Source organism: Choloepus didactylus, chromosome 6, assembly GCF_015220235.1.
Source record: "Choloepus didactylus isolate mChoDid1 chromosome 6, mChoDid1.pri, whole genome shotgun sequence".
NCBI lineage: Eukaryota > Metazoa > Chordata > Mammalia > Pilosa > Megalonychidae > Choloepus > Choloepus didactylus.
Genome location: NC_051312.1, coordinates 66401262 through 66416893, shown reverse-complemented (window position 1 = coordinate 66416893; position 15632 = coordinate 66401262). Strand labels below are relative to the sequence as shown.

General features: G+C 41.6%; 1 protein-coding gene across 3 annotated transcripts in view; it reads right to left on the bottom strand.

Annotated features, from left to right (window-relative positions):
• LOC119536529 (vitamin D 25-hydroxylase) overlaps positions 1-12238 on the bottom strand; it is a 51255-nt gene extending 39017 nt beyond the window's left edge. For all 3 annotated transcript variants that reach the window (XR_005217404.1, XM_037839376.1, XM_037839375.1), the window contains exons 1-2: positions 11998-12238; positions 6654-6795 (exon numbers count right to left, since the gene is read on the bottom strand). Coding sequence is in view for 2 of the 3 variants with exons in the window: in XM_037839376.1 (XP_037695304.1) it covers positions 6654-6795; positions 11998-12213 (358 nt within the window). In the remaining variant the exon portion in view is untranslated. The remainder of the gene's footprint in view (positions 1-6653; positions 6796-11997) is intronic.
• Positions 12239-15632: the final 3394 nt, after the last annotated feature.

Here is a 15632-nt window from a genome sequence, read left to right as displayed (position 1 = left end):
GGATGGGACTTATTCCTGTTATTGGAGTCCTTTATAAACAGAATGAGTATAGATAGAAGGAAAAAGCCACAGAGACAAGAAACTGAAATCAACAAAATCCAGAAGAGAAAGGAGAGACCAGCAGATGCTGCCACGTGCCTTGCCATGTGGCAGAGGAGCCACGGATCACTGGCAGCCAGTCTTCGGGAAGAAAGCACTGCCTTGCTGATATTTTGATTTGGACATTTTCCCAGCATCAAAACCGTAAGCTAATACATTCCCATTGTTTAAGCCAACCCATTTCATGGTATTTGCTGGAGCAGCCCAGGAAACTGCAACACAGGTTGAGGGCCAAATCGAGAAAAAGGCAACTTAAAAACAGTAGGATCTTGTGGCACTCTGGTTGGCCCCTCCCCTATTGCTCTGCATAGCAAACCCTTACTCTCAGTGCAGGTCCCTGGTCCTGGTTCCAGAGGGAGCAGAATAACCCTTGTGCACAACCTGGAAACTTGTGTATCTGGCCCAATACGTCTGGTGGTAGCCTGAGAGACTGAACCGACACTCATAACAGCCTTGCCATCCCAGAACTTGCCCTATGTGTAGAAGGCAGCTCAGAGAATTTGCCTATAGAATTCTGTGGGGGAGCAGTCAAGCCATGGCTGCCTGGGGCAAGGAACTGCTGATGGTAGGACATACAATGCAGTGCGCAGAACTGTGAGAAAACTGTTTCCTAGGTAGGAGGAAACATTCATATCTGTGTCAACAGGGAATTTCTAGGGCCACACATGCATGCCCAAGACAAGACTCATGCACAGAAAGGATCAGGGAGCCCCCTACAGGTTGGTCTCTTCCTATTCTCTAAACTCGCTATATGGATAAGCTCTAAAGGAAAACACTCACACAGGTTAATCTGCAAAGACTAGGAAAAGTGTCTTCTTTTTCCCTTTTTATCTGTTAGCTTCTGGCATTCAGTGAAAGCTCTGTCATAACACTAGCTGGATACAGTTTAAGGAACAGATGCCTCAGAATCTAAATTCCAGGGATAATACATTAAAATATCAAAATGTTCAGTTTTCAACAAAAGATAACAAAACAAACAAAGAAACAGGAAACGATGGCCTAGGCAAAGGAGAAGATTAAAACATTAGAAACTGTCTACAAGGAGGATCAGACCTAGGACATACCAGACAAAGAAATGGTTAAATATGCTCAAATAGCTGAAGGAAAACATGTACAAAGAATTGTAGGAAATCAGGGAAACAACAGATGAACACAAAGAGAATTTCAATAGAGAGATGGAAATTATGAAGAAGAACAAAACAGAGCTGAAAATCACAGTAATTCTATTATTTAAAATTTCCTAGAGGAATTCAATAGCAGATTGGAGCCGGCAGAAGAATCAGTAAACCTGAAGGTAGGACAAGTGAAATCTTCCAGTCTGAGGATCAGAAAGAGGAAAGAATGAAGAAAAATGAGCAGGGTCTGAGGAATCTGTGAGTCCAGAATGAGAAAGAAGAGAGAAAGGGGCAGAGAGAATATTCAAAGAAATAATGGCTGTAAACTCCCCAAATTTAATGAAAGACATTAAAATGAAAGACATGAATATATACACCAACAAATTCCAAACAGGAGAAATCCAAATAGGCCCATGCCATAGCATATTATAATGAAACTGCTGAAGGCCAAAGATAAAGAGAATTCTGAAAGCTGCAACAGAGAAGCAACATGACACATACAGGGAGCTTCAATAAGATTAAGTGCCAATTTCTCATCAAAAACTATGGAAGCAAGAAGGCAGTGGGATGACATTTTAAGTGCTGAATGCAAAAATTTGCTAACCAAGAATTCTATATCCAGAAAAATGGTCTTTCAAAAAGGAGGGTGAGATTAAGACAGTCCCAGATAAACTAAAGCTGAGGGAGTTAGTCACTAGAACAGTCCAATAAGAGATGCTAAAGAGAATTCTGCAGACTTAGTAAAGGACAATAGACAATAGATCAAAGCTGCAAGAAGAAATAAATATCTCCAGGAAGGGTAATGATATGAGTAAATATATGCCAACACTATTGTATTTTTGGTTTGTAACTATACTTTTTACTTCCTACAGGATATAAAAGGCAAATGCATAAATTATAACGCTAAATCAATGGTTTTGGACTCAATCTATAAACATGTAATCTGAGACAAGAACCATTTAAGGGTAGGGGGATGGAGAGGTACAGGAACATAGTTTGTGTACACTTTTCTTTTTTTAATTCATTTTATTGAGATATATTCACATACCATGCAATCATAGAAAAGAAAGCATACATTCAATTGTTCACAGTACCACCACATAGTTGTGCATTCATCACCAAAATCAATCCCTGACACCTTCATTACCACACACACAAAATAACAAGAATAAAAATTAAAGTGAAAAAGAGCAATTAAAGTAAAAAAGAACACTGGGTGCCTTTTTTTGTTTTGTTTTGTTTTCTTCCTTCCCCCATTTTTCTACTCATCCATCCATAAACTAGACAAAGGGGAGTGAGGTTCATATGGCTTTCCCAATCACATTGTCACCCCTCATAAGCTACACTTTTATACAATCATCTTCAAGATTCATGGGTTTTGGGTTGTAGTTTGATAGTTTCAGGTATTTACTGCTAGCTACTCCAATTCACTAGAACCTAAAAAGGGTTGTCTATTTTGTGCGTAAGAGTGCCCACCAGAATGACCTCTACTCTTTCTAGACCTTTACCCTTCTCTTCCCCTTCTGGGACACCAATGAGTCTTAAATTTGGATGTTTTATTTTATCTACCATATCCCTGAGATTCATTTTGATTTTTTTGATTTTTTCCCCTATTCTTTCTTTTGTTCTTTTATTTTCCATTCTGTGGTCCTCGAGGAGGCTGAGTCATTGTTCAACTTCCTCTAGTCTTGTACTATGAGTATCCAGAATCTTTTTAATTTGGTCAACAATTTCTTTTATTTCCATAAGATCATCTTTTTTTAATTTACTCTTGTTGCAACTTCTTCTTTATGGTATTCTAGGGTCTTCTTCATGTCCTTTATATCCTGTGCCATGCTCTCGCTGTTTGTCTTTAGTTGTTCGATTAATTACTCCAATTACTGTGTTTCCTCTGATCTTTTGATTTGGGTGTTTGGGTTTGGGTTCTCCACATCATCTGGTTTTATCATATGATTTAAAATTTTCTGTGTTTTTGGCCTCTTGGCACTTGCTTTACTTGATAGGGTTCTTTTAGGATATGAAAAACACCAATCTCTACTTTGTCAGATCTACAGCTTGGTGGCATACACTTTCTCTAATTAACCAGCAGATGGCGTCTGTGAGTCACCTATTCCCCTCAAGTCAGTTCTCCCCAACTTTGTCTTTGTGGTGTGTGGGGGTCTGATTCTTGTGGGGTTCAATTGGTGTACCAAGTTTGGGTGTGTTGTTGGTACTATCTGCCCTGAATGTGGGGCGTGTGTCTGAGCAGTTAGGGAGGCAGGGCAGCTTTAATAATCAAACCTCCCAGGTGTTCCCGGAGATTTAAAGCTGTTGCAAGAGTCTAAGCTTTCATTTCAGTCTTGCCACAGATAGTCTCTGCCACTGACCCACAAGTCCCTGGCACTGGCATAGGGTCCCTGGGATTTCCTGGTGGGTTCCTCTTCCCAGCCATGCTCTTCCAGGACCTCTGCTGAGGGAAGGCTGTGTCACAAGTGAACACCATCCCTCAAGGGAAGCCCTAGGCCGCCGGGCTGTGCAGGGGCCTTCCCAGCCTACTGTAAAGATGGCTGAATGGGGCATGTTAATTTTCCCCTTTTCACACAGCTCTGCCTTCCCAGCTCTGGGACAATTAGCTGTGGGTGCACTAAAGGCCACTGTCCATGGCCAATATTATGGCGTGTGCGTGGTGCTGAGGGAAATACTCCCCGTCACACTGGGACCCTTGGCGCGGCTCTGGGCCCAGGCAGGAGCGTCCCCAGCCTGCCAGGAAGATGGCTGCAAGGGGCACGGTTTCTTTCTCCTTTTGGCTCCCCTCTGCCCTCCTGGCTCTGAGACAATTAGCAGCGGGTGCAGGAAGGGCTATCTTCCATGCCAGATATTGAGGTGCTCGCAAGACCCGCTTCTGCCGCACTTCACTGCGTGGTTCTCACCGCTGTATCCCGGGGTGTTTTTTTGTTTGTTTGTTTGTTTTTTAAAGAACTAGTCTGTCTCCAAACGCCAACCCATGGTTTCCCCACACTGCAGCATGGCCGCCGGACTTTCAGCCGGCTCACTCACTGATTTCAGAACGCAGACTCCTGGTTTCATCAAATGCGCGGTCCCTGTGGATTTAGCAGAACTTGTCTGGCTGGTGCATGCTGGAACTGGTGTTCTGCATCACTTTCTGGCTTTTATCTAGTTATTTTTCACAGAGGTGTTTTTTTGCCCTGTCTCACCTAGCCGCCATCTTAGGTTCTCTCTGTGTACACTTTTGAAGTTAAGTTGGTATCAAAATAAACAAGATTGTTATAGATTTAGGATGTTAAATTTAAGCCCTGTGGTAACTACAAAGAAATATCAGAATATTTAAGTTCACAGAAACAGAAAGTAGAGCACAGGTTGCCAGGGGCAGAGGGCAGGGGGAATAGGGAATTAATGTATAATGAGTGTATCTGTTTGAGGATATTGGAAAGTTTTAGTAATGGAAGGTGGTGAGAGTACTACAACATTGTGAATATCATTAATCCCACTGAATGGTGTCTTTGGCAGTAGTTTATGCTATGCATATGCTTCCACAATTAAAAAAAAAAAGAGTGAGCAAATAAAGAGACAATGACAATTAAATGCAGTATGTGATCCCGAACGAGATCTAATAAGGGAGAAGAAAAGGTTCAAAAGGACGTTATTGGGACACATGACAAAACTGGAATGCAGACTGTAAGATCTGTAATGATATTACATTTCTTGAACTTGATAACTACACTTGAGGTGTTACAAAACTGAATATCCTTGTTCTTAGGAAATGTACATTGCAGTGTTAAGGATTCAAGGAGCATGAGGTATACAACCTAAAATCAAGTGTTCAGAGAATGGATAGATGGATGGATGGATAGATAGATAGATAGACAGATAGACAGATAGAATGATATGTGAGATTTGGCAAATATGGCCAAATGTTAACATCAGTGGAGCTGGGTAGCTGGGGAGATAAGGTTATGTTGGAGTTCTCCGCATGGGGCTTGTATTTTTTTAACTGTCCTATAAATTTGAAAGTATTTCAAATTAAAAGTTTTTTCACAAGTTGATGGACATTTGAGTTCTTGCTAGTTTTGGGCTATTATGAATTAACTTACTGAAAGGTGAACAACTGTAATAATTGTTAAAAGTATTTGTGTGCACGTTTGTTTTGATTTCTCTTAGGTAAACATCTGGGAAAGGAATTGGTGGATCATATGGAAACCATATGTTTAAATTTATAAGAAATTGCCAAACTGCTTTTGCAAAGTGGTTAAACCACTTTGCATTCCCACCAGCAATGTATGGGACTTCCAGTTGTTCCACATCTATAATTACTAACTTACTGGCATCTTTCCTCCTCACATAACTTTTTTTCCTTCCTGTTACCATGAAGTAATTGCTCCTGCTCCTACATATTAATCCCTCACTTATACCTGAATACTATTTCTCTTTTCTACTTAAGGACAGCAGTTCAGCAACTGTTTTCTCCCTTTGATATGATCATTTTCCCTCTTCTGTAATATATTAAATTTTCCCTTTCTACTAGGCCATCAGCACATAAACATATATTACAGCTCCCATCTTTAAGCCAAACACTCTCCATGAACCTACATTCTCCCAGCCACTTACCACCCCATTTCTCAGCTGCCACTTACAGAAAAACTCCAGAAAGAATTGTCTATACTCACTCCAATTACACTTCTTCCATTCTTGAATGCTAGCCAGCCCAGTTTGATCCCTAGCATTCCATGAAACAACTTTTGTTCAGAACAGCCTAGACATCCTATGTAAGCAGGATATTTTTAAATACTGCTTTGAAATTAAGTGTGAAGTTCACATTAAATTAGAGAATTCAAGACACATCTCGGGTAAAAACTCAGTCTGTTAATTTTTAAAACCTTTGTCTCTGACTTCGACATTCTATTTCAGTCTTTCTGTTGCTGGTTTCTTCTTACCAGTTCTGTCAACTCTTAGCTCTTCTGTCTTGTTGCATACATAATCATCCAACACTGATCACCACTAAATTATACAGAATCCTATAAACCTTTATACAAATCTCCCTTTACATATCATATTGACTAACAGTTAAGAAAGGCTTCTTCAGGTTCTGTAAACTTAAGAATTTTAACAAAGATGTCAAGATTGGCTTCCAAAGGACACTTTAGTGTGTGTGAGTGTTAGTGTGTATATATTACCAACATGTTTCACAAAAACTGAAGATATTAAGTGCTAATTCTTTAAAACATTATTTACAATATTTTTTAGAACTGGATTATGACAGTAGAATTAGCATTTACTTGTCTAAAATATGATTGTAATTCAGCCTGAAAGATCCTCAAGTACTAGGTTTCTTTAAATAAATAAACAAACAATATAATCCAAACTTTATGCACTAAATTTATTTAAAATAAGGTTTGTGATTTAAGAGTTTAATAATCCCTGAATAAGTGAAAATAAACATACCTCCCATTTTTGTCATCTTAATGAATAAAGGAAGGCATGGTCTGTCTGCAAAAATTTCACTTTGATGAACAAGGCATTCCTTTACTACATCATAGCCATTTAGCACCACAGCTGATATGCCTCCAAGATCCAAACTGAAGATCTTCGAGAAGAAGAAAAGGAAAACAGTATTTAAGTGGCAGAATGTATGGAGAAATATAACCATGGAAACCCACTTGTGCTAAGCCCAGCTCTCCTGATATTTGTTAATTCTCTGAAAAATATACACGTTCATTACTCAATTGCCAATATTTAGATTGTCTTTCTCTTTACAAGGCATGTCAAACTCTGTCACTTCATTAAGCCACTCAGGACCTGAAGCTGTAATCTTACAAGTGGTATAATGAAAACAGCACTGGACTCAGGAGATCTGGGTTCTGGTTTACGCTTTGCTATTGAACAGATACAGGACCCTGGGAAGAACCCTTAACTTTTTTTAGGCCTCAGGGCTGCCATATAAAATATGATATCTGATTTAGATGCTCTTCAATATTCTTTCCATCTCAAAATATTCAATGACATCAATGAATCTCCTTTTATTCCAAGATGAATAAGAAAGCAGCACCATCTACATATCACTTATTATTCCAGCCTTAGGTCGGGGGTGGGGAGGGGATGGTGGTGGTGGTATCAAAGTCCCCCTCATTTCCATGACCCATTGAGGAACTTCAGAATGGAGACACGTAGAGAGTCTGCTGTTAATTATTTAGTCAAGGCCCCTAGTCAAGGCCCCCAAAGGCTGCAGTCGGATTGAATATGTCTAGTCTCCTTTAAGTAGTATAAACTGATTATAACTCGGCTCATTTGTATCTGGGTCCCTGAATTTCCAAGAGGGCACTCAGGGAAAGTGACCTTGGAAGAAAGGCATTCACCACAAAGGCATTGGTGTCTCCCCTCAGCAAAGGAGAAGGCAAGACAGAATCTCCACCCTATGCCTTGCTGGAGTTGTTTGCTGGGTGCCTCACCCCAGGTTCACTTACAATGTCACACCTCCCACGGTCTAGCCTAGTCCAGTGAGAGAACAATGTTACCTTATTGGTGGGGTGCCAGGATTGCTTATCCCCCTTCTCTCAGGGATTTGTTTGCTCTGGTCTGGTGTTTCAGAGCTATAATACTGAGCCAAGCCTTATCTTTGTGCAAACAGGTGGAGTATATTAACCATGTACATACTACTTTGGAAGAAACCAAGGAGGCTTAGCAGAGAAATATGAGTACATGTGATAAGACAGAAGTACAGGCTGCTAGATCAGCAGAAGCAGTTATCATAAAGACCTCCTAGTGGTAAAAGAAACAACAGCTGAGCACTGGTACCACCAGAGGCTTTGCCACACGGGTAGGTCCCTCCCCGCCAACTGTGCAGTGGGTATGTCGAGGACCTTGGGATGGGAGCGTGAACTGCCTGTCACACACAATGGTATTACTCAAAAGTGGCAGTGGAAGAGGTTTCACCATAAAGAGGATGGCTACTAGCCAAGAAAAGGCGGGACCCTTTCAACTCCCAATGCAGTAATGGAGTGGTCTTAAAGGAAAGTCTTTTTCCAGAAGTGTAATTTTAGCGGAGATAATGAAAGGGTGGCATCAGTGAATAGGAAGTGGTCCTGATGCAGGAAAAAATTGACTAATTGATGATTTCACAAGGATGGTAAAAGCCCCTGGGTTTGAAGATTGGATTAGCATAAAGGAAGAACAAACAGAGGGGAGTTTATTTCAGAGTAAAGCTATCAGGCTGCGGTCACTAGAGATTACAAAAATCAAGGAGGAGTTAAGAACTGAGAAAGTTATTGCACAATCCACTCAAGAACTTGACTGGGGAAACTTATGTGCACCAGTATCTATTCTGGCATACACTGTTTTCAAGGACTTTTGGTAAGTCTGTGAATCAAATTGTGGAAACATCCTTAAACTGCTTTGGTCTACTGAAGGGACCAAGATTGGGCTTAGATTTTCTTTGATTCATTCCATATTTTTGGTATCTATTATGGGCTAATTATGGTGCTGAAAAGATGTAAATAGAATGCATGAGACACTCTTCTTACCTTCTAGAAGTTAGTCTATGATATTCAAGCCCCTCCATCCTCCAACCAGCTCTACTCACAATTTTTCACCCCCTCAGTTAATGGCCACTGCATCCTTCAAGGTGTTCAGGGCCAAGACCTTGAAGCCCATGTTGACTTCACTTTCTCTCCCAGACCCCACATCCAACTGCTCAGCAACCATCTCTACTTCAAGAATATAAACAGAATCTGACAATTTCCTACTACCTCCATCACTGCCTCTCTGGTCCAAGCCACTTCATTTCTCCTCTGTGTTACTGCAATATCCTCCTAAGCAGACTCCCTAATTTCACCGTTATCTCTTTAAAGATGATGCTCAACCTGGAATACTCCTGATTCACCGTCTTTGTACTTGCTCTTCCTTTTGTCTGGTATGTTCTTCCCCTAGATATTCCTGTATTACACTCCATTTACTTTAAGTCTTCTCTAAAATGCCACCTTCTCAGCCAGGCATGCTCTGACCAACCCATTTAAAATTTCATGCCCTAGCGTTCTCCATCTTCATACTCTATACTCTTTAAGCATATTATAGGATATACTTATTATATTTATATTGTCTGTCTTCCTCCCACTAGAATATAGCCTACACAAGAGTAGGGATTTTAATCTCTGTTTTGGTCATTGCTGTTTCTCCAGCACCTAGGACAGGACCTAGCAAGTAGTTACAATAGATGAATATATGTCGAATTAATGAATAGTGGTGGAGACATACATTTAAGCATATTACTACAACACAACAGGCTAAGCGCTAATAAAAGCAAAGAGCTTATAAACTGCAAAATGTTGCTGCTGAAGGCTGACACATATTGCTACACACTTTTCAACCTTTGCTCTGGCCGTTTTTTGCATTTGGAATGCCTCCTCTGACCTCTAAAACGTCCAAACCATACCAAATGTTTAGGGCCCATCCTTTACGGTGCCTTCCTTGGCCTCTCCATTCAGTGAATTTTCTCTTTCTCTCTCTCCTTTGAACCAACACAGCACATGATTAGAAATTCTTATTTAATGCTATTTTAAACAGAAACATTTATATTTTTGTTTTCTGCCTGCCTGCTACATTATAAACTCCTTAGGATCAATGATTCATCTTTTTCATCTTTGAACTCTCCACAGAATCTCAGAGTGCCTCCTCGTCGCAATAAATGCTTGATATAAAAATAAATAAGTTGTCAACTCTACTTGCTTTAAAGAAAAGGAATTTTCTTATTGTCATTATGTGCATTGTCAGAAAAGAATCTGAAAATGCCACTTTCACTGGCTTTGCAAGCTGGGGAAAGCTTCTTGAAATCTAAATTAAGATTAAAGTCACTGTAGATGTTTACTCATTCGGATGAATTTCAAGAACATGGTATTTCTGGGAGTGGTGTGTTTCTATTTAAAAATGCTTTTAAAATGAATGTGCAAGACCCGAGGACTGTCTACCTTCCTTTGAAGAATTATAAAGGATAACTGAATTCAAAGACAACACAAAAGTAGGTGTCACTTGAAGTGATTGGTGTTTCTCTAAAGTACAGGGTTTTTTGTTTTTTTGTGTGTGTGTGTGGGGGGGACACATCTCCAAAATATAAGGTAAGACCATGGAACAGTCAGATTCTGGTTTATTTACAAATAAGCCCTACAAACAGTTTTCTATAACCTTCCAGAAATATAGGCAGTAATGGTTTCTTCCCTTCTCTAAAATAAGGCATGGTATTTTAACAACTTATAATGATTTTGAGACTTTTTCAGAATTGGGAAATACCTCTAAAATAATAGGAGACTTTTAAGGATGTTTCACTACTAGGATAACTATCTACATTGCCATAGCTTAAAGAGTTAATATATTTAGTAATATTCAGCTTAAGTGTAAGGCAGAATCAAGTAAACAATGCCTTTTCTCCAAAGCATACATCCTTTGCCTTCTTGCTCCTTTCTCTGTTTCTTCTGCCCATTTAGTACCTATTGCACAGTTTATCTATGTTCAGTGTGTACTAAAGAGCCCTTTAGTAGCCTTCTTGAAAAGCGATGGTCACCTCACATAGTTTCACCAGCAATAAAACGATTTACTCACGCCAAATATTTATCCACTGAACTAGATCTATCCATCCCAAGATGACAGTCTTCCAGAAAATTTATAATTTAATTTCTAACCTATTATAAGAGACTTAGATGATCCCCCTGCCTGAAAGGAATATTTGTAGCAAATACACAGCTCCTTTCATGTCAAAATTTATATATGAAAAACTTAATTTCCTATTCTGCAAGAAACCATTTCAAATAATTGGTTTAGAATTTTTTAAAATTTGTCAGCCTAATAAATCTGCTTTGTAATTAATAACCAAGAACATTTGAGCAGCATTTCACTGTTTTGAATTATTTCCATTACACATATGAAAAAAAATTAAGATTCAAAGAAATAAAGGTCAAGTTGTATTTGGCAGAAGACTCAACCTCTAGTCTTATGCTTTCACATCTTATTTTTCTAGAATATTATGACGCTCTGTACCATCATACCAAAAGTGAGATTGATGGAAATCATGGAAATACACTCAATTCTTGGAGAACTGGAGGGTGGAAAACCAAATGTAAGAATTATTCATTTTCTTTACCGAAGTCTAACTTCCCTTTAACACCTATTTTCATCCTCCCGGCCCTCTGTTACACACACACAATCATTTAACAGAGGCCGGTTCTCGGCCAGGGGCTTCACTTGCGTTCTCCCTTGTAATCCTCACTGCAAACTCCTGGACCCATCCTTTGCCAAATCAAACATCAGAGAACCTCCTATTAACAATTAACTTGGTCCTAGAATTCAACTCAGAGTGCCTGGTTTTTCCGAGAAGCTGTAGGCTGACACCTAACCTACGCTTGCTGCTTGCAAGAAACTTCGGGTCGGGGGCTGGTTCGCCCGCTGGGCGCGCCTGAGGGCGGGCTGCAATTCCACACCGCGCAGGCGCGGAAACACTAGCTCGGCGCCGCGTGAGGCCTGCGCCAGAGTTTACGCCCTACAGTGGCGGGAAAGTCGGTCCCGGATCGCCGCAGAGCTTCAGCCTGGAATGGAGCACCCGGCAGGGGCAGGACTTCCGCGTCAGGGATCGCTGCGTCGAGTTATCCCTCCTGCCCCGGGAAATGGGTTTCCTCAAAGGCCAGTAGGCAGAGAGGTCCCGGCAAATCGGGTCAGGAGTGGCCGTAAGTCCGGCCGAGAGGAAGGGCCGGGCAGACGCGAGCTCCAGACAGTGGCCCTCCCTGCCCAGGGCTCGTCGGGGTTGTACCTCGCCAAACACTTGGCTCTGCTTTCTCATGTAGACATGGGGAAGCTCGGCAGAGATGGCCAGAGAGTAGATGTTGCCGATAAATGGCAGCCCCAGCGGCCCCGGGGGGAAGCCCTTCGGCCGACGCTGCTTAAGCAGCTGGCGGACCCCCAGCGCGAAGAGCAGCACGAAAAGGGCGCCACCAAGCGCCGCTCCAACTTCCAGAGGTTCCCACATCGCCCAGGGCTTCGGGCCGCCGCGAACTCCCACCACCACTCCTGGGCCCAGCCCTCTCCGTCCAGCCCTGCCGCGCTGCCATTGGCGGGATACCCTGAGGTCCCGCCCTCGTTCAATGGCTTTGCCAGGCTTAGAGTCCGCGTGGCGGGAGGGAGGTGCGACCCTTTGGATCTGGACGCAGCTCTAGGCGAGCACTAGCTTGACAGGGCACCGAGCTTGGTGGCCCTTTTTCCAGGATGTTGGCACCCGGGTGTGGACGACGTGTCTGCACAGCCTCACTCATTGGGCAAGGCAGATCCTGCCTCCACTGGGACCAGACATTTTTAAAGGTGTGTTTTAGGTACTGGGTCTGCTTATGTAAGATTAGAAAAATCAAAGAGATTATCAGTACTGCAGCCTTCAGCTGAACCCAGTGATTTTCAGAATCTGCATTAGAGAATTGACTAATCAATATAAAAGAAAAGACCATTACTATTTTGTCTTGTTTTACTTATCTATTTTTTTCTCCTTGTGTTATGAATCATTTTTGGATGTGATCCTTTAAGAATTATAATGATTAAGCAATATTTATGTATTTAACCCACCTACATTTTCACCCTTCTCTGGTCCTCCAAAACTGCTTGGTAATCTCAGAGGACTTGTCTGAAGTTGCTAAGGGATAGTACTTACTATTCAAGCTTTCTGCCTCCACTATATAGAATTGAACAACTGAGTTCCCAGTTTTCTTGCTATTTCTATTTCTTTTCCTGGTTTATATTGGACAATTCCACGAAACACAGGATTTTCAAGGCTTAGATCTCCTCTAACAGCTGCCCTTTAATTGTGATTCAGCTTTAGCAAGAATGTTATGGTCTCCATTAGCTTTAAGCTCATTCATACAACAAATGTTCACTGAATGCCTATCATGTACCAGCGTCCTGAGCAATGGAGATACATAGGTGAATAAGAGAAACAAAGTCCCTATTCTTCTTGAGCTTACATTCTTGTGAGAGGGGACAGGCAATACACACACATTTAAAATAATTTTAGATAATCACAAGCAAATGGAAATAAGAATGTATGGTAGAGAATGCCTGGGGCTGGGGGAGGTATTTTAGTAGGCGAGAGGGGTCAAGGAAAGCCTCATTAAGAGGATGACATTTAAGCTGATAACAAATGATAAGGAGGTATATTAGTTCCTTATTGCTACTAAAATGACCACAAACATAATGGCTTTAAACAACACACATTTATTAATCTTCCAATTCTGGATGTCAGAAATCTAAAATGGGTCTCACTGGACTAAAAGTGTTGGTAGGGCTGCATTCCTTCTGGAACAGCTAGGGGAGAATCCACTTCCTTGCCTTTTTCAGCTTCTAGAGGCCACGCATTCATTCTTTGACTCATGACTCTGTTCCTCCATCTTCAAAGCCAGCAACATCTAGCCAAAGTTTCCTTATGCTGCCATTTCTCTGGTTCTCTCTATTTTGCCTCCTTCTTCCACTTGTAAGGACCCTTGTGATTATATGGGGCCCACCTGGAAAATCCAGGTTTCTCTCCCCTTCTCAAGGTCATCTGATTGACAACCTTAATTCCATCTACAACCTTAATTCCCCTTGGCCGTGTATGCTGACATATTTACAGGTTCTGGGGATTAGGACATGGACAACTTGGAGGGGGGCTATATTATTATGCTTACCACAGGAAGGAACCCTGAAGAAGATCTGGAGGAAAATATTCCAAATAGAGGGAATACCCATATACTCAGGAAACCATGCCCTCAGAAAATGTTTCCAGTCTTTCACTCTCTACATCTTCAATGCAAGGGCACTGGAGAGGAAGTCAGCTTTCAAGTTTTGCTGTTTAACTCTTAGCACTTACTACCTGGACTGTGGATATCCCCAGGGTCTGAAGTTAGAGAATTATGTTTCACAGGATATCCTGCCATGGATTATCTACCTCCTGCCTTTATAAAGGCCTGCTGTGTTATCTTTAGAGATTCCTTAAAACTCTTATTCATCACGAATCCTCTATTAAAATGGAAAAACAGGTGTGAGATACCATTGCTAAACTTAGTCCCAATTTCTTGCCAAAGGCCAGTGGAGATGGTACAAGATGGATATTGAGATCGCGGTTTGGGTAGAGCAAGGCTGAGGCACCAGGAGAGAGGAGTGTCATCTACTGAGATGCCTGAGGTCAGCCCTCTCTCTCCCCCAGTATGGCCAGGCTTGCAGTGTCTGCTATGGCTACAGCTGTCATGCAGAACAGGTACAGTTTGGGAGCTAATGGCCCCCCTTCCATCATTTATTTTCAAAAAGGATTAATTTCCATCCCCAAAATACCTTCCAATTCACTTAAATTAAGAAGCATTCCTTCTTTGGCATTCTTCCCCTGGCTACATTAGCAGGGGAAAGCTGACAGTTACTTTCCCTGGCTGCAGCCCCTGTCTGACTGATAGTACTGATGAGATCACCCCACCCCTGTGTTGGTTGGGGGCTTGGTAGTGGAGGGCATGGAAGTTCTCAGAAATAACTAAAAGTCTTTCAGAACACAGGGTCTTCTCAGTCAGCATTTATCATGTTCGCAGTGCTCAGCAAAGAGATATAGCTCACTATGTTCCTCCTCCCTGTATTTGCTATTTGAGGGATAGAAAATGATCAGTAACATTTGTCCATGGCTTTTGTCACACCAGGAAGTTTGGTGGACCAGGAAGTGAAGGATTTCACTATTTCATGTCACGGATCCAATCTTCTATATGTGGGATGGAGTGGATTCCTGGAGAAAATGTGAATACCCTGTAAAGGGTTCTGACATTTCTTTGTGCAGAATGGTAACAGTTTCGTAGAGACTAGGGCGGCTGAGCTCAAGCAAAGTCTCTTTCTCTGCCTTTGAGAACCATTCCTCCAGGACTCATTCTTAGGGGCAGTGTTTGGTGACAGTGTCTTGTAGGCTCCCCGCCACTTCTTGGACAGCTGTGGTCTCAGCTTGGGCCCTGGGTGCTCACCCCACAATGCTCCCCCAGTGCAGAGTGATGCAACCAGCAAAAGGAAAGCTTAGTAATACTCATCCTGTCTATTTAAAATTTTATATTTTTCATAATAGATTAATACTATTTTTTAAAATGTTGCATTAAAATATTATTCATCTTGATTACTGAGCTTTGTGGGGCCTCCTTAAATTTTGCACCCAAGATGAATGCCTCACTCTCCTCACCCTCGGAGTTAGGGAACCCAAATGATGGTCTTGATTACAAAGTAGTGTGCAGGAACTGGATTTGTGCAGTTGGATTTTCATGGTATTCCTGGGAGCCAGGTACTGAGGTGGGGCTGGAAGAACCGAGGCACCTCCTGGTGGGATTTGAGGAGGCTTATAAAGGTCTCCCTTTGTCCACTAAATAAAGTACCCTTCTGCCTCTGGTTGCCGGAAGTTCAACCTTTACA